This window comes from Microtus pennsylvanicus, chromosome 6 (assembly GCF_037038515.1).
Source record: "Microtus pennsylvanicus isolate mMicPen1 chromosome 6, mMicPen1.hap1, whole genome shotgun sequence".
NCBI lineage: Eukaryota > Metazoa > Chordata > Mammalia > Rodentia > Cricetidae > Microtus > Microtus pennsylvanicus.
The window spans coordinates 26,401,186-26,428,662 of NC_134584.1; the positions used below are offsets into that span (position 1 = coordinate 26,401,186).

A 27,477-nucleotide genomic window follows, 5' to 3' on the forward strand; every position below is an offset into this window, starting at 1 on the left:
AGTCCCGCGGCGACTGCCGAGCGCCCCGGAGTCCCACCCGCCCTGTATCATCTCTGACCCCGCACCCCGCCTCCCTCACGCGCCTGCGCGGGGGCGCCCGAAAGGCTGTGCGCTTGCGCACTTCCCGCCTACCCGCGGTAGACCCAGGCTAAACTTTAGCCTGTGGTTTCATTTAATGGTTTAATTCGGGTGCCAAAGTTAAGTCCTTGACCTTGAACTCTGGCTTCCGCCAAACCTACCTGGAATCCCTGCTCCCATCCCCCACAAGTGACTAAAGGTACTTTAAGCCCTTCATTATTTAGAGCAATATAAGAAGGCAAGCACATATCCTTCCATACGCCACAGGGTGTCTCCCTTGCTGTCCTGAAAACTGTTTCCTTCCAATAACAGTTTGAAAACCCCTCCTAGACACCCTAAGATTTAAAGGGAAGGCCTGGGGGTGTAGTTCAGTTGGTAGACTGAGTGCCTAGCATGCATAAAGACCAGCGCCGCTTAAAATACCCATGGTGTGGACTCCTATAACCCCAGCATTTAGGAGTCTGGGATATCAGAAGTATTGTTCAACCGGGGCTGAGTGAGAGCCTTAAAAATGGTTTTGGTTTGTCAGCTGTCGGTTTTATGGACAACTACAAGTTCGAGTTAGAAACTCTTTTTTCAACCTTTAAAAAAGTACGGCAAACTATCAAATACCCTACCCACATTTACGGGTCTTATTACCAGTAGTGGTGGAGACTGCGTGTAGGTGGCCAAATGCAGTTTCTTTTTTTTTTTTTAATTTATTTATTTATTAAAGATTTCTGTCTCTTCCCCGCCACCGCCTCCCCTTTCCCTCTCCCTCCCCCAATCAAGTTCCCCTCCCTCATCAGCCCAAAGAGCAATCAGGTTTCCCTGCCCTGTGGGAAGTCCAAGGAACCCCCACCTCTATCCAGGTCTAGTAAGGTGAGCATCCAAACTGCCTAGGCTCCCACAAAGCCAGTACGTGCAGTAGGATCAAAAACCCATTGCTATTGTTCTTGAGTTCTCAGTAGTCCTCATTGTCCACTATGTTCAGCGAGTCCGGTTTTATCCCAGGCTTTTTCAGACCCAGGCCAGCTGGCCTTGGTGAGTTCCCAATAGAACATCCCCATTGTCTCAGTGTGTGGGTGCACCCCTCGCGGTCCTGAGTTCCTTGCTCGTGCTCTCTCTCCTTCTGCTCCTGATTTGGACCTTGAGATTTCTGTCCGGTGCTCCAATGTGGGTCTCTGTCTCTGTCTCCTTTTATCGCCTGATGAAGGTTAATATTCAGGAGGATGCCTATATGTTTTTCTTTGGGTTCTCCTTATTTAGCTTCTCTAGGATCACTAATTATAGGCTCAATGTCCTTTGTTTATGGCTAGAAACCAAATATGAGTGAGTACATCCCATGTTCCTCTTTTTGGGTCTGGCTTACCTCAAATGAGCTCTAGGAAACTGAATAAAGCAAGAGAGACACAAATTCTATAAAACTCTGGCACCTATTCTTAGCAAGTGAGGTAGAAAAGAAAAGCAAAGGCGAAATGCTACATAATTGTAGCCAAAACTCTTTTAACCAGCTGCTGAATTTTAAGATACTTCTGGGCAGGGGGATCTGTGCTCTCCCAGAGTGAGCTGCCTCCTGCCTAGGGCAGGCATCCTCTGCATGATCTCCAATGCTTCCCTCTGGTCAGTTGCTGTTTCGCGTGTCTACCTTTGTTCCAGACTAAAGTTTCCTATTATCGCCGCTTACTTTCTGTTCATTTTGAAAAACTGGAAAGGAAAGAGAGAATTGCAAACCCTGGTATGGCTGGCTTCCACACGGAGATAGTAGCATTTTATTGGAGTTGCTTCTGTTCTGTTTTTCTGAAAAACCTGGTACAGATGTGGCTTGAGCTTACATACAGAATCAGAGTCACATGAATTGAAGGTCTTAACCAGTACCATACTTTACAAATCATTTCAAAGTACTGAGTTATCCAGAGGCCCAGACAATGTACTAAGAAATCTCAACCCTCCAGATCTTTCCTCTGGCACAAACTGTCTTCACAAAGTTAATCAGAGGAAACAATAATCTAAAATTTTTGGTATGGTGTCAAACAGCTGTCATCCCAGCACTTGGGAAGTAAAAGCAGAACTATCAGAAATTCAAAGTCATCCTTGACTATATATAGCAAGTTCAAAGCCAGGCTGGGCTACATGAGACCCTGTTTCAAATCAACCACAACAACAATAAATAAACAAATAAAATATAGATGCAAACAAAAAACCTCCTAAATCAAAAAGATTAAATATTTAAGAATTTTATACTTTTTTATTGGTATGGATGTTTTGCCTGCATGTATGTCTGTGCACCATGGGCAAGCCTGTTACCTGCAGGGCCAGAAGAGGGTGCTGTATCTGAGGATACAACAGTTCCCTGAGAAACTGGAGTTACTGGTGGCTGTAAGGTGCCACATAAGCACTAGGTATCAAACCTCTAAAAACAAAAAGAAACAAACAAACAAACAAAAAAACCCTCTTTGTGGGAGCCTAGAGGGTTTTTTGTTGTTGTTGTTGTTGTTTGTTTTTAGCAAATGGGAATTCTCTGTTGGGTCAAGATAGGAAAATATGTAGAAAACTTGTCAAATGATGTGTCTTATTACTGTGTTTGAAAATAAAAGTGTAAGTCTATGGTTGTTGGTTAGTCATAGAGTGTTCGTGCTTAAGGTGATGGGCTTGAAACCCTAAACAATGAAACAATAATAAAGCCACAAATGCATACAGAAAAGGATCTGGCCCCTTGCGGTCTGTGGCTGTTGGAATCTGCTTCACACCATGTTCCCAATTACTTTTAGCCTACTGTGCTCTGTTGAAAACTCAGAGAAGGCAGACGGAATGGCTGAGTAGCACGTGTCTTGCAATGGTAGATGTTTACCAGCTGTAGCCTTGTCCTTTGGGATTTACATTCTCATTGGAATACACATTTATTTTGGTTTAACTTTACTTTTTTTTCCAGTCATGTGATTGAGCCTAGTGCCTTGTCTATGCTAGGTAAGCACTCTACCTGGGCTATATCTCTATATCTCTATTATATCTTTATTTTCTAGATTGATTCAGGATCTTGCCAAGTTGCCCAAGCAGTATGGAACTTGTGATCCTCCTGCCTCAGACTGACAAGTAACTGGGATTACAGACTTACACAATCCAGTATTGCTTTTTTATTTAGACTTCAACTCTTTCTCATAATGCACTCCCTTATTTTCTTTTACTATTTCAAATAATGCAAATAGCATCTGAGAATGTTCTTAATACATAAGCTCAAATCCTAGAATACTGCATGTGTGCGCAAGTGCACATTGAGTGTGAATATTTATTTCCATATATGCTTATGAAGTGTTTCTTGCACCAGTTTTACCTAAGGATAGCTCAAAATCTTCTTCCAAAATACTTTCTAGGTTAGTGGGTACTCTTTTTCCTCCATACACTTAGTAGTATGTATGTTGATGGAATTTTTCTTATAATTCATGAGTGTGTTTTTTCCCCATTATACTATTCACTTACGGTTGTGGCTTTAACTTACACAGTTTGAAGTCGAGCATCAAAACTGGCCCCAGCTTTTTCCTCCTTCACACTGCCACAGGCGGATGTTACTGTCATCCTAGCAGCCTCGCTATGTGATTTTGTTCTCTCTTTCCTTTTTAAACACAGAGCTTTCCCCTTTTCACTCAAGGGGAGTGCTTCATGGCTTCTCTGTGGCATGCCCAGCTTGTCAATAGCACGGCTTTGTGTTTATTGCCATCGTTGAGCAAAATAGGTGTTTTTTGAACTCAGGAGCTGAGATGTGAGATATAACCATGACAGACACTAAGCGACAAACAGGCTGGCAACATACATAGTGTGGATATGCACAGCAGATGTTCCTATCTTGTGGTGAAGGAGTAGAGAGCATGAACCCCATTAGTCTACTCGGAATGGCATACAATTCAGATCTTATTATGAATGTCTAGGGTGTCCTACTTAGAATCTTCAGACCTCAGTTAACCACATGTATTTGAAACTTGCAGAAGACATCACCTCAGGGAAGTAACCACTGTGTATTTAGTCCATGAGCTGTAGAACCATTATTGATAAGTACTTTGATCTTCCAGTTCCCTCACGAATCACCTTCCTTTACCTACTGGTACTCTTTTGCAAGCGAGGTAATTTCATCCTCCACAACCAAATCCATGTACAGCTCTGATAGGATGAAAATTAAGATTAAATTGTGACATGAACATAAAAAGATTGTAGGTGTATGATGAAGACTCATCCACTCAGAGATACTCAATTCTTAAAAGGGAACTGGTACCCACAGATGTCTTAAAGGGGTGATGATATGGAGTAACTGGAAGTGGAGTCTTGTGGTGACAAGTGACCCTGCGGTTTGCACATCTCTGAGTTGCATGACTGGTAACAATGACAGGAAAATATTATTGCTTTACATTAGCCACATGAGTTACAATTATATCACAATTGTGCTTATTAAGAACAATTACAAAACAAACATGATCACCAAAAGTTTGTTTATTTCCACATATGCTTATGCAATTTTTCTTGCTACAATTTCATCTAAAACTATGCCAGAATCTTCCTGCAAGACAGGAAGTAGTAGGTAGTGGATACTCTTCAGATATGAAATTCCTTTGGTCATTATGTCCAATATCTTATGCACTTCTGTGAGATGTTGGTGGCATTTAATTGCAGTAAAGCTTAACTTTGTGACCCCATATGCTCTGAGCATAGAACCACACACTAAATCACAAAAATACTGTCTGAGAAAGCAAATAATGACAAATAGCCTTTCACTTTAAAAGAGTGTTATATGCAGATTCACAAAGAGGTTAAACAAGTTTGTGGGTGAAAAGTATAGGGTCAAAGGTTGAACTGAACCTGGCCACCAATGAATTAGGCAATAGGACAGCCTCACTTGACTTTCATTGTCTCTAGCTGTAGGGTGATAACTTGAAGGAAATCTGTGGTTTAAATGCCTTTGCATAAGTTTAAATTGTTGTAGAAAATAAATTAAGGGTTCATTACTTTAAAGAGAATTGATGATATGGTATTTTTCATATAAGAATCTCATTAGTTCATTTTATATAGGATTTAACACCAGGGTAAACACTTTGAAGTGCTGAGCTTCAAGGAAACAAACTTGGGTGCTGAAGATGTAGCTTGGTAGAAGAGCACATGCCTAGCATGTGCAAGGCTTCAACAATACACACACACAAACAAACACACACGTATGCATACTTATGTATATGTGGTACTATCTGTGAGTGCTAGCTTATGGCACATTCTATGAAGGTGTTTTGATGACAATTTTAACCCTTTTCTGATAGATTCTGGGGTGGTGAAAGTTAGTCAAAAGCAAGCAAGCACCATCTGTAACATATTACTGTTTTGTGAACGTTAGTCAAGTATGATAATAAAGAAAATATTACTTTTATTGCAAACATTTAAGATGTGTTATTTTGTGTCTCTTAAATGGAATACTCTTATATTTTGCATCCATTAGTCTGCCTGTATATAATTAAGTTAATAAGTCTTTCAACATAACATGGCATACATAAAATATAAATATTTTGGGATAGTTCTCAAATTTAAAAAATGTGATAACATCTGCACTATATCAGCTTAATCTTACCTCAGCTGGTTGTACAGAGTCAAGAGAGCTCTACTGTGGTCCAAGTAATGCCATAGCAAAGATGAGATCTGGCAAGCCAGATGTGATAAGCCCAGTTCTGGATTATAAGAAAATTTTATATCTGGAAATCTAAACCATTAGAACTCAATATTAATTTGCATGTTTGTTTATGTTCTTAACAAGGAGCCAATTATTTGTGGGCATTGGAAATAATTTTACTATTTAAAAGTTATCTGAAATAACTAAAGCTTTCTTATAATTTATTCATGAACATAAGAACACAAATCTATAAAACCAAATGTTATTTCGCAGTGTAGACTTTGCAAGAATTTCTCCACATAGGCTCTGGTAAAATAGGCTCTAATTCTCGCCCTAGTCCTGCTGTAATCAGGCTGTTCTCTTTAATGTGAAGAACAGTGAACTAGAACTTGTTTGGCTCCAAAGCTGATACTACATTTAAACAGAGCACCAAAACTCTTTGCAGATGCTTTCTTTGAGGGGAACACTTATTCCCAACCTGTATCAGGTGACAATTCCTTTAGACAGGTAGGGAAGAGTGATGAAGATGCTGAGTGTCTCCCAAGGTCATCTGGGAAGGTTACCTTGTGGTCTATTCTTCTGAGTCTCTGAAGCATCCAGCATTATTGGTATACCAGTAGAACAAGTAGCAATGTGACCAATACAACAGTTAAATATTCCATATAGATCCCCCAATTAAACTCCTTTCCACTCATAACATTCCAAGCTCAGCTACAAGTCTCCCCCAACGTGGAACTATCCTATCCTTCCTGTCACTTAGTCTCAAAGAGCAGGAAGCCTGCGAAGGTAGAGAAGCGCTGGTGGTCCCCATGGAGGGCACCGTTGCCCATTCTCAGCCAGACTTCATCCCCTTTGGCCAGTTTGAGCACTGCGTGGTTGCTGGATGTGTCTGACTTCCCCTTTGTTTCGTAGCTGGAAATAAAGAGAGGGACACACTACTTAGTCTTCACCATGCAAACCCAGCCCTTGAACCCATTATGTCTCTACTTTCTCCTACGCTTTAGGTAGAGTCGTGTGTTAAGTTCTCTAAGTGGCATGCAAAAGGGAATAGCATAAATCACTTTTAGACCTGTCCAGTAGGATTACTATATAGAAGAGAGTTCCTTATCCCTATCAGACTAGAAACTTACACCCAGCATTATCTTACCAAACCTCCCTGGACTGTTAGGTGAGAAAAAAGAACAGTTCTGCTATCTTTGAATATTTACATGTAATTTTTTTTACAATGATTTATTTTCTTCTTGACAATCTGGAATTTGGTATTCAAGGAAGGTACTTTTGACCACCAAGATGAAAATGCACTTGCTAACAGCCAGGCAGGAGGCAATGTAGAAATAAATTCTGTGTACTGAAAAGATAAACGCTGGTGTGTGGCGGTTTGAATGGGAATGGCCCCTATCGGTTTATGTATCTGAATAGTTAGTCCCCAGTTGGTGGACTGTCTAGGAAAAATTGGGGGTGTGGCCTGATTGGAAGAGTTGTGTCATTGGGGGGCTGTCTTTGGGGATTCTAAAGCTCATGATGCGCCCAGTCAGTCTTATATTCTCATATTCATATATATTCTCTCTGTGTTTCTCTGTCTCTTTCCTGCCAAAATGTATATCAGGATATTCGCTCCCAGATACTGCTCCAGTGGCCATGCCTACTGCCGTTCCCACCACCATGATCTTTAAGAGCTCAGCCTCTGAAACTGTAAGCAAACCTCCAGCTAAATGCTTTATTTTATAAGTTGCCTTGGTCCTGGTGTCTCTTCACAGCAATAGAACAATAACTGAGACCCCATGTTATGCTTGGGAGATATTTGAAAAAAGTAGGGTAACATAGACCTGGTATACAGTCACCACTTAAGATAAAGGATTTCAAAGAGGTAAATATTCTTTGCAGATTTATGATGTTTCTTTAAAAAGATGAGTTTGGAGAAGAGCAGACATGCTTGAAAGATAAATAGAGTCTAGACAATCAAGGCTCTAACAAGGTTGGGAAAAAACAAACAAATAAAAAAAAAGGTGCTTGTATTTCTGAAGAGCCAGGACAAAGCTGATGTGTTCCCATTAGAAACTTACACTCAGAGTCACATGCCACTTATTTCCTCTTGGCAATAATGACTGCATTTAGAAAAGGGCAAAACAATGAAGAGCCACAAGAGTAACCGGCTGTCTAGAAGGTGTATTGGCTATCATTCACTAACACGTTCCTGACTGTGAGCCAAGAGAGCAAAGACCTGATATGTTCTATAGAAATCCTTGCCGAAGACCCAGCCTGGGTTAAAAAGACTTGGGATATCTGGCTAGTTCTCAGGTTTCCACTGCCTGGAAGTGGAACATGAAAAACTCTAAGACAGAACGACTTACGCTTTAGATGTGACCTTGGATAAAAGTGACAAAGAAGACCCTTCAAAAGATAGAATCAGAAGCCAAAGAGAAAATCAGCTGAAAACTGTCTTAAGAAAAGGATTGTTCATCTCTGAGTTCTGCGTTTGAACTAGTTTACACTATCTCCCACGAAGACCAAGACAGAGAAGTGTGTTTTACGGAAGGAGGAAGAGCTGGGTGGATGTTTGGGAATAAGGAGCCCGAAAGTGTCTGGCTTTTACCAGAATTCATTGTCTCCTTGTTATGGATTTGATAGAAAATGTCCCGCACCAGCTCATGTGTTTGAACACTTGGTCCCCAGCCAGGAGAATGCTTTTGAAGGTTGTGGAACCCTTGGAAAATGGAGGCTGGCTGGAGAAAGTAGGTTGTAACAATGCTTTCTTGAGTGGGTGTTTTTGTCACTTGGTGTAATTGCTGTGTTCTTCTACAGTCTGGCATCAGTAAGAAAGGGGAAGGATGAGTTAACTGGTAACAGCATTGTTAAGACATCCAGAACACACCATCTGAGACATCAGAACCCTGAGCTTTCCTTGTTCCTTGTCCACTGAGGTGTGAGGGGCCCTGCCACACCAGGCTTCTGGAGAACTCTCCCATGCTGTCTTTGCTGTATGAACTGAGCCCTCTCAATAAACCCTCCCTTAAGTTGCTTCTTTCGGTGATGATCACAGAGATGAGAAAAGCAGTGAACGCCCTCCTACACAAGAACTGTACTAGTTCATGCTGTCCTCGGGTTGGTTAGGTAGAGCTTGGATCAGGGGGATTGAATTCTCTGAATTGAATGACAAACAAAAGTGTTCACTGTCTGTTCTTTCCTCCTCCTGACTCTGGAAAGGACCGTGATCAGTGAGAATTTAGGAGTCAGTTTTATAGATGTCTAAGTTGCTTCATCAGCCAACATCCCTGAAAATAAAAACAAATGCAAAACTGGAGAACAGCCCCCACCCACACTGCTTTACAATGTTCTCTTCTTCCCTACCTGCCAGCCTATGTTCCCCTTTCTGGAACCCCTGCCCTGGTTGCTCAAGGTTCCGATATGACAATGTGTGCTGGATGGCTAACAGCTCTGTTACCTGTTTTAACTCTTTCCCTTTCTTACAGGTGCCAGACTCTAGAAGAACACAGAAATCACAAGTGAGAAAAAAAATACAGGGGAAAAAAATAAGAGACCAAAAGTGTTTCCCTTAATTACGGGGTGGGGGTTGGAGGGTGCTGGCTGTCTGCATGTCCTAGCAGCAGAGCATGATATGGTGCTGTCTAAAGCATTATTCCCCAAGGAACTCCAGGGCCAAGGTGATGAGTATCAAAGTAATACACATCATTAGACATAAGGACCTATTCTGCCTTCCTCATCAGCAGTGAAGGCTGTGAAGACCTTCAGGCAAAGCGGGAGTGGGGAAGCAGAAGAAACCAAAGGGAAGCGAGGAGTTAAAGAAAGGATCTGAGTGGTGATGGTGAGGAGTGCTGCTGGCCATTTGCCCAAGGCCCCTTTACTTGATAAGTTCATTACTGCTCTTCCCAAACAGGAGTGATAACCTGACCAAATAGAAGAGAACAAACCTGCTAGAGTAGGCTCTGTGAGTGCCTAAGCGCTCCCTGTGATCAAGACGGCACGTACCTGTACATGCTGAAGACAGTATTGCCATTGTGCATAAGGTACACGTACACCTCCTCTACGTCCTCATGCTTCATCATGCTGAAGGTGAAGAAATACACACCTGGAAAGGACAAGGGTTTACTCATTCACTCATCCGTAGAAGATGAGTCAAGCGATTGCACACATGGCTTTGTTTTATCTGTGTATTGTCTAGTTTCATGATCTCTTCATATGAATATACTTTTGTTTGCTCCCTTAAAAAGTGCTTAGTTTTTTTTGGGGGGGGGCGGATTTTGAAACAGGGTTTATGTGTGTAACAGTCTTGGTTGTCCTAGAACCCACTTGTAGACCAGACTGGCCTCTCTAACTCACTGAGATCCACCTGCCTCTGCCTCCCAAGTGCTGGGATTTCAGGCATGTGCCAACACCGCCTTGTACTTCTATTATTTTTAACTCAATGTACTTCCTGTTTATACTTAGTAAGATGACAAAATAATTAATAAAATTAGTCAAATATGTACTTAAAATGTACAACTACATTCCCCAAATGTAGCAAAGGCTACATATTAGAACACAAGTAAATGTTTCATAGTTCTAAAAAAATGGTTTGGGTCATTTCTCACATGACCCATTGTAAATCAGTAACTCTGCCACAACACCTTGTTGCTAAAAGTATATTCCTACTGATTTCCATGTTACAACTTTTGAACTACTAGCTATACAAAAGAAAAGTCCAGAAATATCTATAGGAAAAAAACTAAAGCAGTGGAGCAGTCATATTTCTTTTCAAACACTTATTTCTTTCCTATGAGGATATTAGCTATAAGGATCCCTCTGATGTTGAGCCAACTCACAGAGGAAGATTATGCTTTGTTAAATGTTAGGAATGTGTATTTGATGGCAATCTGTGATGCCCGTTCAGATACCAAGAGATTGGTTCAGAGAGGAAAAGTAAGAACAGATGAAAATTAAAGTTCTTCAAGAAACAGTTTGTATGTATCTAGTGTTTTACATTTTATAGAATTTCATTTTATACACACATAACAATTATCAATGCCTGCAGAAAATAAATTTATAATCAAAATGGCAGGTAAGTACCTTAGCCTTCCTTTAAAAATGTACTGTAAATAAAAATAGATGCAGAAACACTTTAGAAAGAGCAGGCTATGAAACCAGACGGTAAATAATGGAACTCTTAGGATTAGAATTGCAGAAGCAAGCCTGTATAGTACGCACATGGGGCTCTCTCTACCAGAATGTGGTTTGGCATACTTGTGCTCTGGTTTTCAGGTCTTTGAGCAGGAACTGCAAACATCAGTATTCTCTGGCTTATCAACTTTAAAGGCGGGAAAGATGATCATTAGTGTGAAACCACTGGGAAGGTTAAAAAATAAACAGTAAGTAAACGGATTTAAATTACTATTATCAGAATGGTGTCCAACCAAGGGAGCACAAAAATTTAATTATGGAGTCATTGAACTCAATGGGACCATTGATCCAAGATATCTAGACTCTTATCTGTGGCACTGGTCATGAGTTGCAAAAATTTTCACATGAAACTTAAAGCCCTCAGAGCAAAAAGATCACAAAACTGACATGGAGTGAAGTATGATGGAAAGACTGTCTGGAGTTGCATGAGTTAGGCCATTCTTACTTTAACAGGGCGAAGTAAACCAAAGCACACATTAAAAGCATATGTGTAAGTTTAACACAGCCAGCGCATTCTTAGAATACTTTCCCTGTGTATACCATGGAGGGGAACAAGGAAAGAAAACTGAAAAGCAGAAATTGAAAAACTGTCAGATTTCTGCAAAACTACGACACTGATGGAAATCAATACACTTCAAGTATGTAAAGGTGCTGCCCAACGCAGCAGGAAGCTGGACAGGGCTTCTAGGAGCAGCAGATATCAGCCCTGCCAGGAAAAAATATTCTCCCTGATGGAGAAAGGCCATTCTCAACTGTTGAAAGACAGTTCTGGGATCAGGCCTAAGAGGGCAGTTTTCTAGGAAAAAACACAGACTACAAAAGTATTTCTTTAGTAGCCATTACCAGGATTTGCCAGCAATAACAAGATTCCTGAAAATCAGGGAGTTTCAACGCTGCTTCAGAAGTCTTTCTCAGGAAGTATGAGGAGGAACTGTTGCCACAAGGGATGAAAACGCGGAGGAGCTCTGCTTAAGAATCTTGTGCGAAAAATCCCTGGGAGGCCTGCTCTTTCTGCAGGGAAATAGAAGAGCAGTGGACTGGGGGAGTTGGGGGAGGTAGGACTTGGAGGAGTGGAGGGAGGGGAAAAAATACAGGTGGGATGTATTGAGATCCCTGGCAACAAGGAGAGGCATGGAAATGCCACAAGATCAAGGATGCCTGGGTCCATTCCCAGCAATCTTTAACAAACAGCTGGTCAAGGTGAGCCAGTCATTCAGCCATCAGCTGCCTTTTAAAGGCAGAAAAAACAACAAAAATTATACAATGGATGATTAGTCCCAAAGGACATGTTGTCATATACCCAATGGGTGATATTGCCGAATATGTACACCACTGGGAAAACCTGGCTGTAGTAATTATTTTCTCAATAGTTGTGACCAAATGCCTGACAAGAAGCAAGTCAATGGAAGAATGGGTAATATTAAGAAATGTTCTTAATATCCTCAACTGTGATCACAAGTGCAAGACTGATTCTTCTGGAATCAAGGTATTCTCTTGACTGTGAGTCTCTGCACAGGTCAAAACCATACTGTATACTTCCACCATAGTGACACAGAGTAAATATTCCCATTCTAAAAGGAAGGAATGGGAGCAAAACCAAAACCTACAAGGGTAAGCACCAACCCTACAGCTCCCAGTCTGGGATCTGGGGTCTGTGACAGCATTATTTGGCTCTAAAGGGCCTTGTCTGGCCTACCCATCCAAGTCAGCTACCTGTAGCATATAGAGCTTCTCTCTCAGGTCAGATCCACTCTATGGCTGCAGATTGCCTCCCTGGAAAATCCCAACGTTCGTTCAAAGTCCAGCATCTCCAACATTCTAGGGTCCCCGCTGTGCCTTGACTTCTTCACCTTCATAGCTTCATAGCAGACTCTCAAGTCCTCTTTGTAGGGGCTCTGACCCTGCACCCATCAGATGGCCCCAGAGGCTCTCCGAACCCTTGGTACCAGACTGCAAAAGACTCCACAAACCCGTGCATCTTACATCATTAATGTCTCCAAAATCAATACCATCAGAACGATGCTGCCAACTTCTAATGCCAGCTCAAAATGTAGCCTGGCCCACTTTGCATCACAGCTGCAAAAGCCTCTCTGTGCCTTTTTCACCTTGGAAAAACACTTCCCTGGGTGGTCTTTAACCCCCCTGTATTCTCTGCATTCCTGTGAGCGCTCTGGCTTCCAAGTTGCCATCAGAAGCTTCCACTAAGATCGGCTCGCAGTATCCTAGGGTTTTTCTAGTCTGAAGTTCCAAACACTTCCACATTCCTCCTGCAAACCAACTCCAAGTATTTGAGAACCACATGGTCAGGCGGACGACAACAATGGCCCCACTGTCCCATACCGGTTTTCTGTATCACTTTTTTCATTGCTCTGACCTCCTGCTTGTAAGGAATCAAGTTAAAGGAGGAGGGTTTACTTTGTCTTGCAGCTTAGGAAAGGACATGGTCCATTACTGCTGGGGAAGCTTGGCATCAGCAGTATGAGGCAGAGATCCCATTACCACTGAAGTCAGGAAGCATGCATCACAGATAAGTGAAGCCAGACTAAAGGCTCAAGACCCGTCTTCAGTGACCCTCTTCCTTCATCAAGATCCGTCTTCTAAAGGTCCCACCACCTTGCAAAACAGGGTCACCAGTGGGGGCCAAGTGCTCAAACATACAAGCCTATGGTGGACATTTCACATTCAAACCACAACGCTACTGAATTCCTAATAAATTCCAAAATCAGTGGCAGTGTTGTGCCCAGTGGATTCCTTCATTTTGGTAATCAGATTTTAGTTCTAGTAAACGCAAACTTCGGAGAAAACACACTAGAGTGAGCACAAAACTTTGGCAATCTTTTTGTAACTCTTCTGTCAGTCTAAATCACTTTTTGTTTAGTTTTTAGTTGGCCAACTGTCCAGACATTTCAAAGATTTTGCTGATGGCATTATAGATAAATGAGTGTTTCCCTATCCTAGTAAGAGGAAGAGACGGCTACAAGCCTTACAACCTTGCAGAGCTGGTCAAACTCATAAAGAAGTTCTGTCTATGTGTTGCTTTTATTAGTTAATAAAGAAGCTGCTTTCAGCCAATGGCTTAACAGAGTAAAGCCAGGCTGAAATAGATAGAGAGAGAGAGCAAAGTCAGGGAGAAGTCATGTAGCCACCAGAGAAGGAAAACACAAGCCATAAACTGGAAACTTTGCCAGTAGGCCACGGCCTCATGATGATGTACAGATTAATGGAGATGGGTTAGTTTAGGATGTAAGAGCTAGTTAGAAATATGCTTAGGTGATTGGCTATGCAGTGTTTTAATTAATACAGTTTTGTGTAATTATTTCGGGTCTGAGCAGCCGGGAATGAGCAAACAGCCTCAGCTTACAAGAGTTTGTCTTTGCTTCCGTGATTCCGTTCCTGGTACTTGAGCCTACAGATATAACTGTATGTGTTCAATTATAAACTGACATAGGAAAACTACTGACAGAAGGCTTACAAAATGTGGAAACAGCCCAAAGGGCCAATAACAAGGAAATCAGTAGGTACATTTTCATGTTAATTATAAAAGAAAGTCATTACAAGGGAATATTTTTAAACATTATGGCAAGTCTTTCTTTAAAAACAAACTATATTTAAAATATAGAGTATGCTAACTTTTATATAAGATTAAATGTTTTCTTAAATAAACTTCAAAAGTTGGATTATTTACTCAATTTTCAGTCTTAAAAATAGAACAGGTATTCCTTGGGGGCAATGATGAAGGAACACAGTTATCACACAGTAAAACTGTGAGAATTATGTTCCGGGGACTTTGAACATCAGAGGTGTCTGTACCACCTCAGGGACATCAGATCACTCTCGGTTCTTCCCTCCCTCCATTCCTTCCTTCTTTGTTCTCAGCAATCCTCCTTCCCACCTCTCCTTCCATCTTCCCTTCCTCTCTCTGCCTTTCATCCACTTCCTTTTCCTTCCCGTGTGTCTTCTTCCTCCTTCCTTCTTTTCCTTCTGACCTTTCTTTTCCCTTCCATCTTCCCATCATTTCTTCTTTCTCTCCCTCCTTCCTCTTTCCTTAATGGCTTCATTCATGGATGTGCAAATCTCACCTGATACAGGAGCCCCAAATCTACCAGTCATAACATCAAAGAAGTTTCCAATGTTGGTCTCAACACTGCTGAAGATGATGCCACTGTTCTGATTGCTGAAGTGAGTTGCTAGAGAAGCCATGAATGCGATCTAAGGAGAAAGCTGGTGGTCAGTGCAAATTTGTCTTAAAGAAAAACATCTCTATACAGGTAATTTTCTTTCAGCGTTATTTGTAATGGAAAACTTGAATACAATAAGTACTAAACAATAAACAAAGAAGTAAATAAATGATAATAATTTAATGTATTTATTCCATATAGATATAGTCTACATTAACAATTCTGAATGTATTTAAAAAACTACTAGTCCTTAAAAGATACTTTTTTAAATATTAAGATTGTGTTATCAAGTAAAACTGAAAAAAATTGGATAAAGTTCTTGGGCTGTAATATTAGATGCATATTTGTATATTAAATGATTAGAGAAACTTACAGTTGAACTTCTTACTTTTGTTAACCCTAGGTAAATGTCTTTTAATGCATTAATTAAAAAGGCAACACAAGATTATTGTGACTTAATATTAGACTTCATTAAGTGTTCTATTTAAGTGGAGTTGTTCTGTAGTCAAACTGAGAAAAATATCTTCAAGAATATCCATAAGTGGATAGCAAGATGATTGAGCAGGTAAAGGTACTTACTGTTGGGTTCAGAGACCTGAGTTTGATCCCCAGGACCTATACTGTGGGCAAAGAGAACCAACTCCCCAAAAGTTGTCCTGTCCTATTTATTTTACAATGAAAGGGTATTGTATGAATTACCTTAACAGGCAAAAGAGAGATTTGCAGTTATCCAAAACATAGCAAAAGTGGTTAAAGAAAATCAGAAATCTATTTGACTATTGGAAAAGAAAATTTTCTGAGCTTAATTCTGCATAAAATAAATATCAAACAAATTGAGGCCAGAAAATTCAAGAGAACCAGAAAATCGGTTACTGTGAGCAGCCCCACCTGTAATTTAAGACTAATCCCTTACGTTTAGGAAACCTTGAGAGCCTCAGCTTAATTCATGGAAGCTGAGTAGCAACAGTTACTCTGAGAAACCTGTTCCATGATCCAACCACGAGATCCTATGGATTGGGGAATAATCTATCTATTTGGGTCCTGTCTTAGGGTTTCTACTGCTAAGAAGAGACGCCATGACCATGGGAACTCTTATAAAGGAAAATATTTGATTAGGGCCGCTAACAGTTTCAGAGGTTCAGTCCGTTATCATCATGGCAGGGAGCGTGGCAGCGTGCTGACAGACATGGTGCTGGCTACATCTTGATCAGAAGACAACAGGAAGTGGACAGGGCTTGGCTCGGGCATATATGAGTCCACCCCACAGTGACATACTTCCTCCCACAAGGCCATACCTACTCCAACAAAGGCACACTTTCTAATAGTGCCACACCCTGTGAGCTTATGGGTGCTAGTTACATTCAAACTACCACAGGTCTGAAGATACATGATTGAGACTCAGCTTAAATCTGAGCCTCAAATATCCATGTCCCTTAAGTTGAGAATGAGGCACCATTATTGCTCTTTTATGGGTACTGCCGTTGTTACTGCTAGTAGTGTTCTAAACTAGAATTTGAATAATTAAAAGAGCATTAGAACAATTGTCTCTATCAAGAAATGATTTCACTTGATAACAATGTTGGAGGAGATTTGAAAGTCAATGACAATCCCTTAAAAATAAGCAGAAGTAAGAATAATAAATTCTTTAACATGTAATGGATGTTAATCCCCCTTCTTCATAAGTTTTTGTAATTTTTTTAATTTTAAAATTAAAATATGAAATTAAAACCTTCTACTTCCTTTTAAAATTCATGGCGTATTTTCTAATATTTTGTTATTTTTGTTTGTTTGTTTGCTTTTTGAGACAAGGTTTCCCTATGTAACAGTTCTAGCTGTCCTGGAACTCAGCTTTGTAATGAGATGGCTTTGAATTGACAGATATTAGTCTAATTCTTCCTTCTAAATTCTGGGATTAGAGATGTACACCACCGAGCCCAACCTGTGTCCTCTTTGTAAGAAATTAGTATTGTTATATATACAAATGCACAAAAACATAGATATAACCTGCTGAGTCCATTCAGTGTTGCATATATATGCATATATGTGTGCATATATAAATATAAACACACATTTTCAGGACTGAACACTTGGTATTGAGTAACCAATTAGGGGACTCATCCCTGACGAAAACTAAACCACCGTCTCTCAGTGCTTAATTGGCTGTATCTCTTTGTTTAGAAGTGGGGTCTAAGAGATTCCTTTCATCCATGTTAGCATGTCTGTTGGTGCTGTCGTTGTTCAGAGAGCCATGTGGTTGACGATTCGTGAATGTATGATTCCTGTTATTGCTAGGAGACAATCTCACAGCCGACTTCCTGTTCCTCCAGCTCTGACGATGTCGTTCTGCCTCCTCTGCTTTGATGTTCCCTGAGGCTCAGCTGTGGGGCTGGGTTGTAGATGTATCAACTACAGCTGGCCACTTCACAATCTCTGCATTTTGAGCAGTTTTTTCCACAAACTTAAGTCTTCCATGAATGTGTGAAAGAGTCATCTCTACATTTTTTTTGCTAGTTTTCATACATCTCTAGACCATCATAGAAATTACCTTAGCCTAGCTAGACAACCTCCCAGCCCACTTGTTAATTTATATTGACATACGAATCCCATCATGCTGAAAGTATTAAACAGAATTAAGAAGTTGCCGCCAAGCCCCTCAAAAGTCAGTTCTGGTAACACACAGGACATCTTATTTTACACTTGAAAAACAGGAGCCCAAGAGAATGGTGCAGTGTGCCCAAGAGTAAACAGCATGACTGCTGCTCAAATAAGCAGCAGTTTCCTCTCATCTTGCAAACAAGAACGGCTTTGTATACCCGTTCTCAGAAAGTCTCTCTTGTTCCAGAATTTTCTCCCAAATACTTATTTCTAACCACAAATTGCTCTTTGAGGAAGACAAATTAGCGAGACACAACCTGAACAACAACAACAACAAAAAATCCATTTTTAAATATTAACAAAAACTAATATAGAGTTAATCATTTTTCTGGATGACCTAACTTCAATATTTACAAATTTTAGTTGTTGCAATAAGAATTATAAAGATGAGTTCAAAGAGAACTAAAGAATGCATCCAACTATAAAGGGGTGATGGCCATATAAATAGATTTTAAAGCTTCATGTAGAGATGAACATAGCCTGATCTACCAAATGGAATAACTCAAAAAGTAAAATGTCCCTAGTGAAAAGAAGACACTGGTGTGAAACGTTTATATAAAATTGAACTATAAAATCTAATTTAACAGAAAGAATGTTAATATACAAAGATGAAATTTAACTACATAATGTGGCAAATTAGCAAATAAAATATAACTAGATGCTTAGCCATTCCATTTGTATGTTTAAATGTTTTAGCGCAACTTAGTTATAACCCTCTTATTTAACCCATTGTCTCATCTGGAAAATAGGGTATGAGTTTATATTTATGGCTGTTTGGTCCTATGAGGGAGCTGGATCTCACACTTGATAAATACCCTTTCTTAAAGCCATGTTTGAGAACAGGCCTGCCATGTAGCTGAGCAAATTGAAACTGAGATTTTCTCAGGATGACTGACGGTTTGTTTACTAGAGCCCTTTGGTCCCTGGTCCCGAATGTGCATGCAGCATTAGAAGTCACCTGGGGATCTGCGGAGGGTGGTTTACCTGCAGTTCTGGTGGCACTCCTGGGTAGCCCTTCTCTCCTTTGGGGCCATGCTGCCCCCGCTCCCCTCGAGGCCCCAGGTCTCCTTTGTCTCCTTTCTCGCCTTTAGCCCCTTCATGGCCAGTGGCTCCATTATTTCCATTGTTTCCATGGTTTCCTTTAAAAGTCAGAGATCATATGAGAAAACGGATTCACTCCGACCTCCATGTGCTTTTAGACAAACACAATTCCTTCCTTCAGAACTAGTCAAACTCATCTGTAAAGGGAGACCATTAAAGAACCCTGACCACAGCCCTTTAAAGGGCATCAGACAAGTGCTCTTGTACTGGGCTCTGGATACGATTAGAGACCAAGACCACAAAGCATGCTTTTCTACAAGCAAGGATTGAATGAAAGACTGTGTAAAGACCATCACATTGCCATTGGAAACAGTGAAGATTAACAAACACAATACCCACCAGTGCTAGAATGGCTCAATTTTAGTAATGGTGCATTTTATTAATTACATATTTACAATAAACATAAGTGATATTTTAGTTATGGTTGTAACAAGTAGGGATGGTGTGGTACTATTTTAGTTTGAATCATTGTATATTTGTATATTATATGCATAGATGAAAAACTAATTCTAGTTATTATCCACAATTATTTTAGTTTTTCATGAATAGATGAAGCAAGGGTGATTTTTGTGTTGTTCTATATGTTTTTCCATCTCCTTCAAGTCTTATACAAAAGCAATTTTATATTTGGGAAGAAAAACTCATATAATAGCATAATAATTTTTCAAATCAAGAGTCAGGTAGTATATTCAAAGGTTCACTCTGCTGCTCAGACCAGTTCTGCACCTATCTTCAAATCAACAGTCAGGTAGTATATTCAAAGGTTCACTCTGCTGCTCAGACCAGTTCTGCACCTATTTCTTATTTTCATATTTGCTAACCTTCCGTCTCTTTTGTGTTATACTTTGTGTGTTATCTTTGACAGGGCAGTACATCAGGCTTGAAATGTTCACAGATTAATAAACTTGATTGGATCAAAGTGTTCTGTCTCAAAGGTGTTTCTCATGGGAAACCTTTCACCAAAGCCAACTTGCCCTGTCACCTGAGAGGAGGTCAAAGAGCCTTGCTTCACATCACTGACCCTGTGAACGAATGGCTTTGGTGGACAAAGACATAGGCTTAAGTATAGGACAGGGTACGAGAGTGGGAAGGAGTTGTTAGGGTTTTTTTCTTTCATTATAAATTTGGTTTCACATGAGAGGTACAAGGAGTTAATCCAGTTTTGATAAGTATAAACATCAGTGGGGGAAAGTCAGGGAACACAAGTAGATTTCTTGTAGAAGGAACTCGTCTGGGGTGGGGCAAGGATAAAGGTCTTTGCTTTACCCACTCTGTTCACTGTAGTAACGCTCTAACAGAGTGACCCAAGCTTAATCAGCTGGAACAATACAACACAGGTCAACCATGGATCTAGAGCAGTGGCTCTCAACCTGAGCCCTCTGTGGGTTGAACAGTCCTTCCACAGGGGTCGCCTAAGACACCAACTATTTGCATTACAATTCATAACAGTAGCAAAATTAGTTATGACGTAGCAATGAAAATAGTTTGATGGCTGGGCTCTTTACAGCATGAGGAACTGTATTAAAGGGTCACCGTATTAAGAAGGCTGAGAGCCACTGTTCTAAGGGAGCTGATGAGCTCAAGAGCATTTCCTTTGCTGCTGCAGCTTCTAGAGCCCAAAATAATACTCATGAGTCCAAGTGAGGCGTGGAAATCAACTAGAAACAAGGATCTAAAATTAAAAAAAAACAACTAAACTGACACAGAAAGTCACACCCCTCAGAGAATAATAGAGCAAAATCCAGCAAGCTTTCCTTTCTACCTTTTCTACCCGCCTCCATTTGATATGTTTTAAGAAAGTTATGGTGTGTTGTACAAAGTACACTATGGCAGAAATACTGACCACTGGGGTTTAGATAAATGCCTCCCCAAAGCCCATATGTTCGAGGTTTGTTCCCCAGTATGATGCTCTCAGAAAGTGGTGCAAACCCCACGAGGTGTGGTCTAGGTGGAGGTTAGAGGTCACTGAGGATGTGTGGCTTGAAGGAGGTTATAGGGGCACAGTCCTTTGTGCTCCCTCACTCATGACGTGAGTGCCTTTGCTCCCCCCAAGCTCCCACTAACTACAAAGTAGTCTTAGCCAGCCATGGGAGAAGCCTCCAGAATCATGAGCAAAATCTAAGTTGATTAGCTCAGGAATTGGCAACAGTGCCGGAAGGTACCTAGGTGCTAAGGTGTGTGTCGGTGCTAAGGTGGATGTTGCTGCTAAGGTGGGTTCCCTGTGCTAAGGGGGGTCCCGGTGCTAAGGTGGGTCTCTGTTCTCAGTAAGTGGTTCTGTCCATAGGCTGGTGATGAACCTTCTCTCTTTTGAGTCTCAGCTTGGATGCCTGAAGCCTCTTGGATTCTCGAAGTAGTGAGGAGAATAAACACCATAGGGCAGTGTTCCACTTGACCTGACCTAATGAACTTAGCTCCTTGCCATTCATAGCACACAGTATGTCAACCTGAAGGGTTTGCATTTGCTCTTGGCTTCTGTTTCTGACACTGTTATTGAAATTGCTGTGCAAACTGTAGGTCCTTACCTGGAATGCCAGGAGGACCTGGAGGCCCAGGGGGGCCTTGGTAACCACGGAATCCATAATCTCCATGACAACACTTGCTGCAGTCTGGGGGCAGTCCTCCGGTTTGTGGAGACTTGAAAACAATGGGAAAAGAAACTTCAGGTAAAGATATTTGCAAGCACTTAAGAGCTTTTTAACTTCCTCTGGCATTCACCCTTAGATAACTTATCAACTCAGGGTCACATCAGAAAAGATGGTGTGGGACACGGGGAATATCTGTGACCTGGGGGCTACGGAGTGGTAAGGTGAGTGGGTGATCAGAGCTTAAGGATACAGGGAGTCCACGGAGATGTGCCGTGGGGTGGTGTGAGGGCAGGGTGGTGCAGAGAACAGGGGTGGGCTTGGACAAGCCCATGACAGCAAAGGCAGTATCTTGTTCCCAAGAGGAAGAGGACATGAAAGCCCCTTCTCCCTTGATACCCAGAAGTCTCAGGTACAATTAGACTATGGTAAGCCTCAAAGCAAGCGAGCAACAACTTCCAAGGTAGCTACTAAACACCACACTCCTAACGTTGGCTTAGAGGTCTTAGGACCTCTGCAACTCCACCTTCCCAAACCTCTAAAGCACACAAACTGCTGAGGAAACAAAATATTCCTTAGTCTGTACATTAGCTCATTTATTTTTAGATTGAAAAATAGAAATATAGTTATCATATACAACAGCTGTTCTGAGACACGCATGTACGCCCTTGCTGAGTGACCAGTTCATATGCATTACCTCGCTGGCTTTCCTCCGATGGGTCCATTCAAACCCTTCTTCTTGGCAGTTTTCAGGAGTTCAATACACTGCTGCTAACTGCGCTCATCCAATTGATTCTTATTATGTACACGTGGGGCAACTCTAACCTCACTTTAAGTACTTAACATTTTATACATTCCTCTTCTAAATTTAAAGTGATTATCTCACTATGCAAACTAATATTTAATAAGCGCAAATGGACACTATATGCTCAACTGTGACTCCCATATAAGAAGAATATAAAAATATAGGAATAAAAAAAATTCTCAGTTATACAAAGATAAAATTCTAAAGTGTACTCTTGCTGTGAAGGAATCAAGAACCCAGTGGACTGACTGGCGGGAGAGTCAGAACGTGTAAAATCTGGATTCTCCTCTGCACTGGCAACCTGCCTTCTAATTGTGTCATGCAAAATACTTGTGGAAACTTTCCTAGATACCAGTTACAATCCAACAGTTTTGAAAACAGCACGTGGTTGCTAAGGGATTCATTGTGAAAAGGAAAGGATCCGAAATGAAACGGACAGAACAGAGGACAAACATGGGGCACGCGGCAGGGAAAGAAGAGGAGGGAGGAATTCACCGTTCTGCTTTTCTCTGCCACTAGATGTCCTCCAAGGAGAAAACTGGGTGAAGAAGGCCTCACATCACCACACAGCTACACCTTCCTTTGATTGGTTGGTCTTAGAGACTTGGTCATTGTCCTCCCTTTCCCTGAAGTTTTCCATTAAACCATTAAGGGAGTAGCCCACCCGGGACCAAGTCTCTGTTGCCACAGCTCAGACCCAGTGTTGAGGAATCAGGAGCTAAATGCTGGAGATAACTCTTAGTCTTAAGTCTGCCAAGCCTAACCATAGACAAGTATAAATTCATATTGGCTAAGGAAAAAAATCAGCTAATACACTTGGTTAGAGATGAAGACACTTGATATCAAACTCCATAGGCAACCCCACCTACCACACATCTGAGAAGTGTGTTCGTCATCTCCTGGGATGCTTTGCTAATGTGAAATGCAGCTTCTAAACCCCAGGACCCAGAGTTTGGCCAATGATGGGTTTCATGAATAGAGTGGTGGTGGAGGGGGAGCTCTGTAAGAACAGAATGGAAACTCTGAGATGCTTAGGACTGTTAGAATAATCACTGCACTGGGACCAGGGTCCCTGCTCAGTTCTTTGTGGCCTTCGAAAGTTACCATTCCCAGACATCAATCTGAGCTGGCCCTGAATTTCCTTTCTAGTGCTAAGATGCAAGCAAGGATGCTATTGTGTTTAACTTTCGATAATAATTTTGAAAGACCTTTAATATTTTTTGATTTTTTAAACAATTTTATTACATGTATTTCTTCTTTCTTATATGCATAGGACACGTGATGTGACACACATGTGGAAGTAAGAGGACAAACGTGTGGATTCTGGGGAATCAAGTTTAGGTCAATCAGGCTTGCCAACAAGTACCTCTGCCTGCAGCGTCAGCTCACACATGAGAGAGTCTTGATACTCGCATTTGTAAATGTCTAGTATCTGAATACAGGGAGGTGGTGTCTCTTAGTATCCCAGCTAACGAGGATGATTGGTGTGCATGTAAGCTATCTCGAGTAACATCAGGAGCACAGAGCTGCCACCAGTACAACAGGCAGGCTCCTGGTTCTCCTAGTTGGATGCCTCCCAGGAACCCTCCTGCGATGTTTCATCATGTGTTCTTCCATCTGGCCTTGTCTTTCAAGGTCTAGTTCAGAGGAACAATGATAGTGCAGCAAGGAGGGAGGGAGAGAGAGGGGAGACACACACACACACACACACAGAGAGAGAGAGAGAGAGAGAGAGAGAGAGAGAGAGAGAGAGAGAGAGAATATGCTGTACATATTTGTTAGTGTAGGGTGTGCTCATGGGTGTGCATGGTGGGGACCAGAGATGAGTGCCAGTATTCTTCTTCCACTATTCTTTTACAAGACAGAATCACTGAACCTGAAGCTTGTAGGTTAGCTAGGCAGGCTGGTCAGTGAACTTCAGGGATCTGCCAGTCTCAGCAGCCCCGCCCCCCACCCCAGCACCGGGTTGCAGATGCGCAGCACACCTGTCTCTTTATATGAGTGCTGGAAATCCGCCTGCAGGTCCGGTGCTTACATAGCAGCCTGACCGAGCCATCTTCCCAGCCCTCTCGTGAGGCTTTTGCTGGGCTCCGAAGTCGGACAGGATATGATCTAGACATTTTATTCTCGCTAAGGAGGAATTTGTATATGGGAAGTCACTATCCACAGTCTCTTCAGTTTGTCATCCTCCTTCCCAAATCGGATAGTTATACACTGGGAGCGTGCAGTTGAGCAGCTGACAGGACAGGGGTGTCGTCTGTAAGACAAGCTCCACCCATTTCGCAGAACTGAGTTCTACTCTCAATGACTGTAGGAAAAGAATCAACATGATGGTAGGGAGGGAAGGGGAGAGAGGCTTTGGCAAAGAAAGTGCCCAAAAAAGAGAAGGGAGATAGAACTCTTCCAGCTCCAATCCACCACGGACCCGATAGCCAGCTCCCTTTCTGGTACACAAAGCTTGTTACCTCCCTGCTCCGCTGTCACAGGCTGAACTTTCAGGAGCAAAGCTTAGATAGTCTAAAGTTAGCCTAAACTCCTTGACTAGTCAAGAGTACTCCCGTGCCATCCAGACATGCAGGTCATCCGCAGTCTCCTCCAACAGCACAGGGCCCAACCACACCCAGCTGCTCATGGGCTCCATGGTCCTCAGTGTCTAGTACTCTTTACACCTCTGCTATGAACATCCATCTGTTTGTTTCTTCTCTTTACTATTTTTTAAGGTCGAGTGACCAAGACTATTCATTTTTCTCAAGTTTTCTTTGTGCATTGACCTTGTTTACCACACAGAATTTAATCAAACATAATTCATAAATTAACAGAAAAGACTGGTTGAATATGAGTAAGGAAACCTGTTGCTTTAGAGCTAATGTTAAAACTTAATAAAAATTCAAAAGAAATAAAAAGGTTGGAAAATGAGTGAGTGAATGCATGAACGAAAGAATGAATGAACAAATAAATACTGATAAAATTTTGTTCCTAACAGAGTACTTCAGAGTGGTTGGTGATGGGGGCTTGGGTGTGTTTACGGTCTCAGTTTCCATCCTATAGCATGGAGGAAGTCAAAGCTGGGAAATGCTTGGGGAGTAATTGATGGGGGAAAGGAGAATAGCATAAAGAAGAGGATGGGGGAAGTAGGGAGAGAGGGAAGAGTTTCACATGATCCTAAATACAGTATCCACTTGTAAAGAAATGGTACTGAAAACTTCCGGGATGTTACTGGCTCTGAATCTTCTGGGAAGCTCCACAGGGTCTTTATCTGAGGGTGCTTCAGGAATCCAGGGCTAGAAAACTAGAATGTGGAGGGGAGCAAAACTATAGTTGGTGTTGGTTATCAGGAAATAACCGAAGACAACCTATAGCAGCCCATTGGACACCTAGGAAAGACACTATCCATCAAGATGGAAAGCCAGATCGGGGACTGGACACAAAGTAAATGAAGATAAAAAAGTTAGATGAAGATCACTGAAGCAAATGTCTTTAAATAGAAGACAGACTTGGAAAGAGTCATTTTGTTCATACACACACACACACACACACACACACACACACACACACACACCCTTGACAAAACCCCACAGGGAGACTAAGAAACTGCACCGTGTGGTCCAGTTACATGTCTCAGGCTATTCCAGTCCTGCTGCTGAGTCTGTGTGGGATCCTAGGCTGACCACATAATCAGATAATCAACCAAGACTTCTCAGTCTGGAGTTGGGGGTTGCAGCCATGTGAAAAGAAGTTCCAGGGTCTCTACAAAGCATCCAGTTCTGTGCTCGTATGTCCTGCTTCAAAGATCAATTAGTCCAAGTGTCCTTCTCTCCACTCCATCTAACCTTAGCATTTTGTATGTTAGATTCTAAGTACAAATAAGTTTCTTCCTGTTTTTGCTTCTTTTAATTAAACTGAAGTTTGCAATTCACTACACCAAAAACCTATCCTCATTCCTAAAAGATGTAAAGATATGTCCTCAGATGCTGGGCTTTTGTCCCAAAAATCAATCAAGTTCTCTTACTAGGAGACTGAGTAATTCCATACCTTGTAATCTTTTTGTTGTTTGTTTCTTTTTCTCTTAATGAGTTAATCTGTTTTTTTAAAAAAACGTTTAAACGAGAAGGCTTAGCAACCTAGACTGCTACAAAACAAATAAACAAAACTAGAGGGGAAAATCCCCAAATCAAAGTAAAGCAATCTAAACTGGCTTTTGGCAGAGGCAAAGGGCAGCTTCTCCCTGCTGGGGAGGATTAAAAAGAACCCAGTGCTTTGGGGATCAGCAAAATAATTATTCACAGCAATGCATCTATCCACATGGGTCAGCCCTTCTTTCTGCATCAACAGAGCAATAAAATAACAATAATAATAAGGTCCCAACACAAAAGTAGGCTGACTCCTCCTGGTCCCTGTTCTCACCCAGCACATCATGCCAGCAACTAGGAGTTCCTGTTAGATCCCAGATACCCACAAGCAGCTCAGCAAACTGCTCACAAGCACAGATTTTAAGAATCATAGTTAAAACAACAGCAACAATAGTCATTTACGTCTGCAAAAAGTCATTACGTCTAAAATCTTAGAAGAGAATTCCGAGTACCTGGCCCCAGAATGGGTTGATCTGGGCTAGGTCCTCTACCTCAGGGTGCGGAAGCTCATCTGGTCTCAGGGGTTTTAGGTCTGTAGAAGTGTTATTATCCACAGTCCCAGTTTTAGGATGGCTCCGCTCTCTCACTTTCTCCCTCCTGGAGCCGCTACGGCCAGTCTGCTGGTGGCTCTGCACTATCCTGGCCACCGCCTTATTAGCTCTTCTGCTCACCTCCATGTATTCATCTTGACACAGGCAAAATGGGAGGGAAAGCAAAGCCAGCAGGTGCCACCAGACGATCTGCCTCCCGAGCATGGCTCACAACAGAGCCACGGAGTCTTCCTGGGCAGCTGGTGGGGCTGTAGGTGCCGTGGTCGCTTCAGGCAAATGCCAGGTCTGGAGATGAGAGCTGCAGCCGGCTGGGTGGTTTTATACTTTCGGTGTGTAATAAATAAGGCTGCAGTCATGCCAGAGTGACGGCGGCCCTCCCCCCCAGACAGAACAGCCCCCATTCATCACATTCCTGCACCACAGGCAGAATAGTGTGTGCGCGCGGGGTCCAGTTGATGGGGTTCATAAATGTCACACCTTGGCATGTTGTTTTGTGTAAGAGCGAAGAATATGTACACAACCAGCTGGAAACAGAGACTGTGTATCCAGTGGTTCGCTTTCATGATTAGACACGGAAAGGCTGAGCCTTTGTGGTCTAAAACAAC

At 41.7% G+C, this 27,477-nt stretch overlaps 1 protein-coding gene and 1 long non-coding RNA gene across 3 annotated transcripts; one reads left to right on the forward strand and one right to left on the reverse strand.

The window, feature by feature from the left end:
• The first annotated feature begins 34 nt into the window (after window positions 1–34).
• LOC142851812 (uncharacterized) lies at window positions 35–10,225 on the forward strand. The gene is made up of 3 exons (XR_012910870.1): window positions 35–277; window positions 7,302–7,387; window positions 9,591–10,225. It is a non-coding gene; the product is annotated as an uncharacterized LOC142851812 (long non-coding RNA).
• On the reverse strand, window positions 4,518–27,249 carry C1qtnf3 (C1q and TNF related 3). 2 transcript variants are annotated; one of them, XM_075975884.1, is made up of 6 exons: window positions 26,993–27,249; window positions 21,327–21,438; window positions 18,688–18,842; window positions 14,950–15,079; window positions 9,683–9,782; window positions 4,518–6,607 (listed from the first exon to the last, which is right to left on the reverse strand). In XM_075975884.1, exons 1-6 carry the CDS (start codon window positions 27,074–27,076, stop codon window positions 6,448–6,450), a joined length of 741 nt encoding a protein of 246 aa, XP_075831999.1. In that variant the 5' UTR covers window positions 27,077–27,249; the 3' UTR covers window positions 4,518–6,447. The 2 variants fall into 2 exon arrangements, with proteins under 2 accessions (XP_075831999.1, XP_075831998.1); XM_075975883.1 differs by having other exon boundaries at window positions 4,525–6,607; window positions 26,774–27,183.
• Between the last annotated feature and the right edge of the window lie 228 nt (window positions 27,250–27,477).

Bases quoted from the DNA above. Each gene is read 5' to 3' on its own strand.
- C1qtnf3 (XM_075975883.1), bottom strand. From the start codon at position 27,076: ATGCTCGGGAGGCAGATCGTCTGGTGGCACCTGCTGGCTTTGCTTTCC. The intron at 15,080-18,687 runs GTAAACCACCCT...CTTTCTCCTTAG, and splicing joins GAGTGCCACCAGAACTGCAG to ATCGCATTCATGGCTTCTCT. The intron at 6,608-9,682 runs GTACGTGCCGTC...CTTTATTTCCAG, and splicing joins ACTGTCTTCAGCATGTACAG to CTACGAAACAAAGGGGAAGT.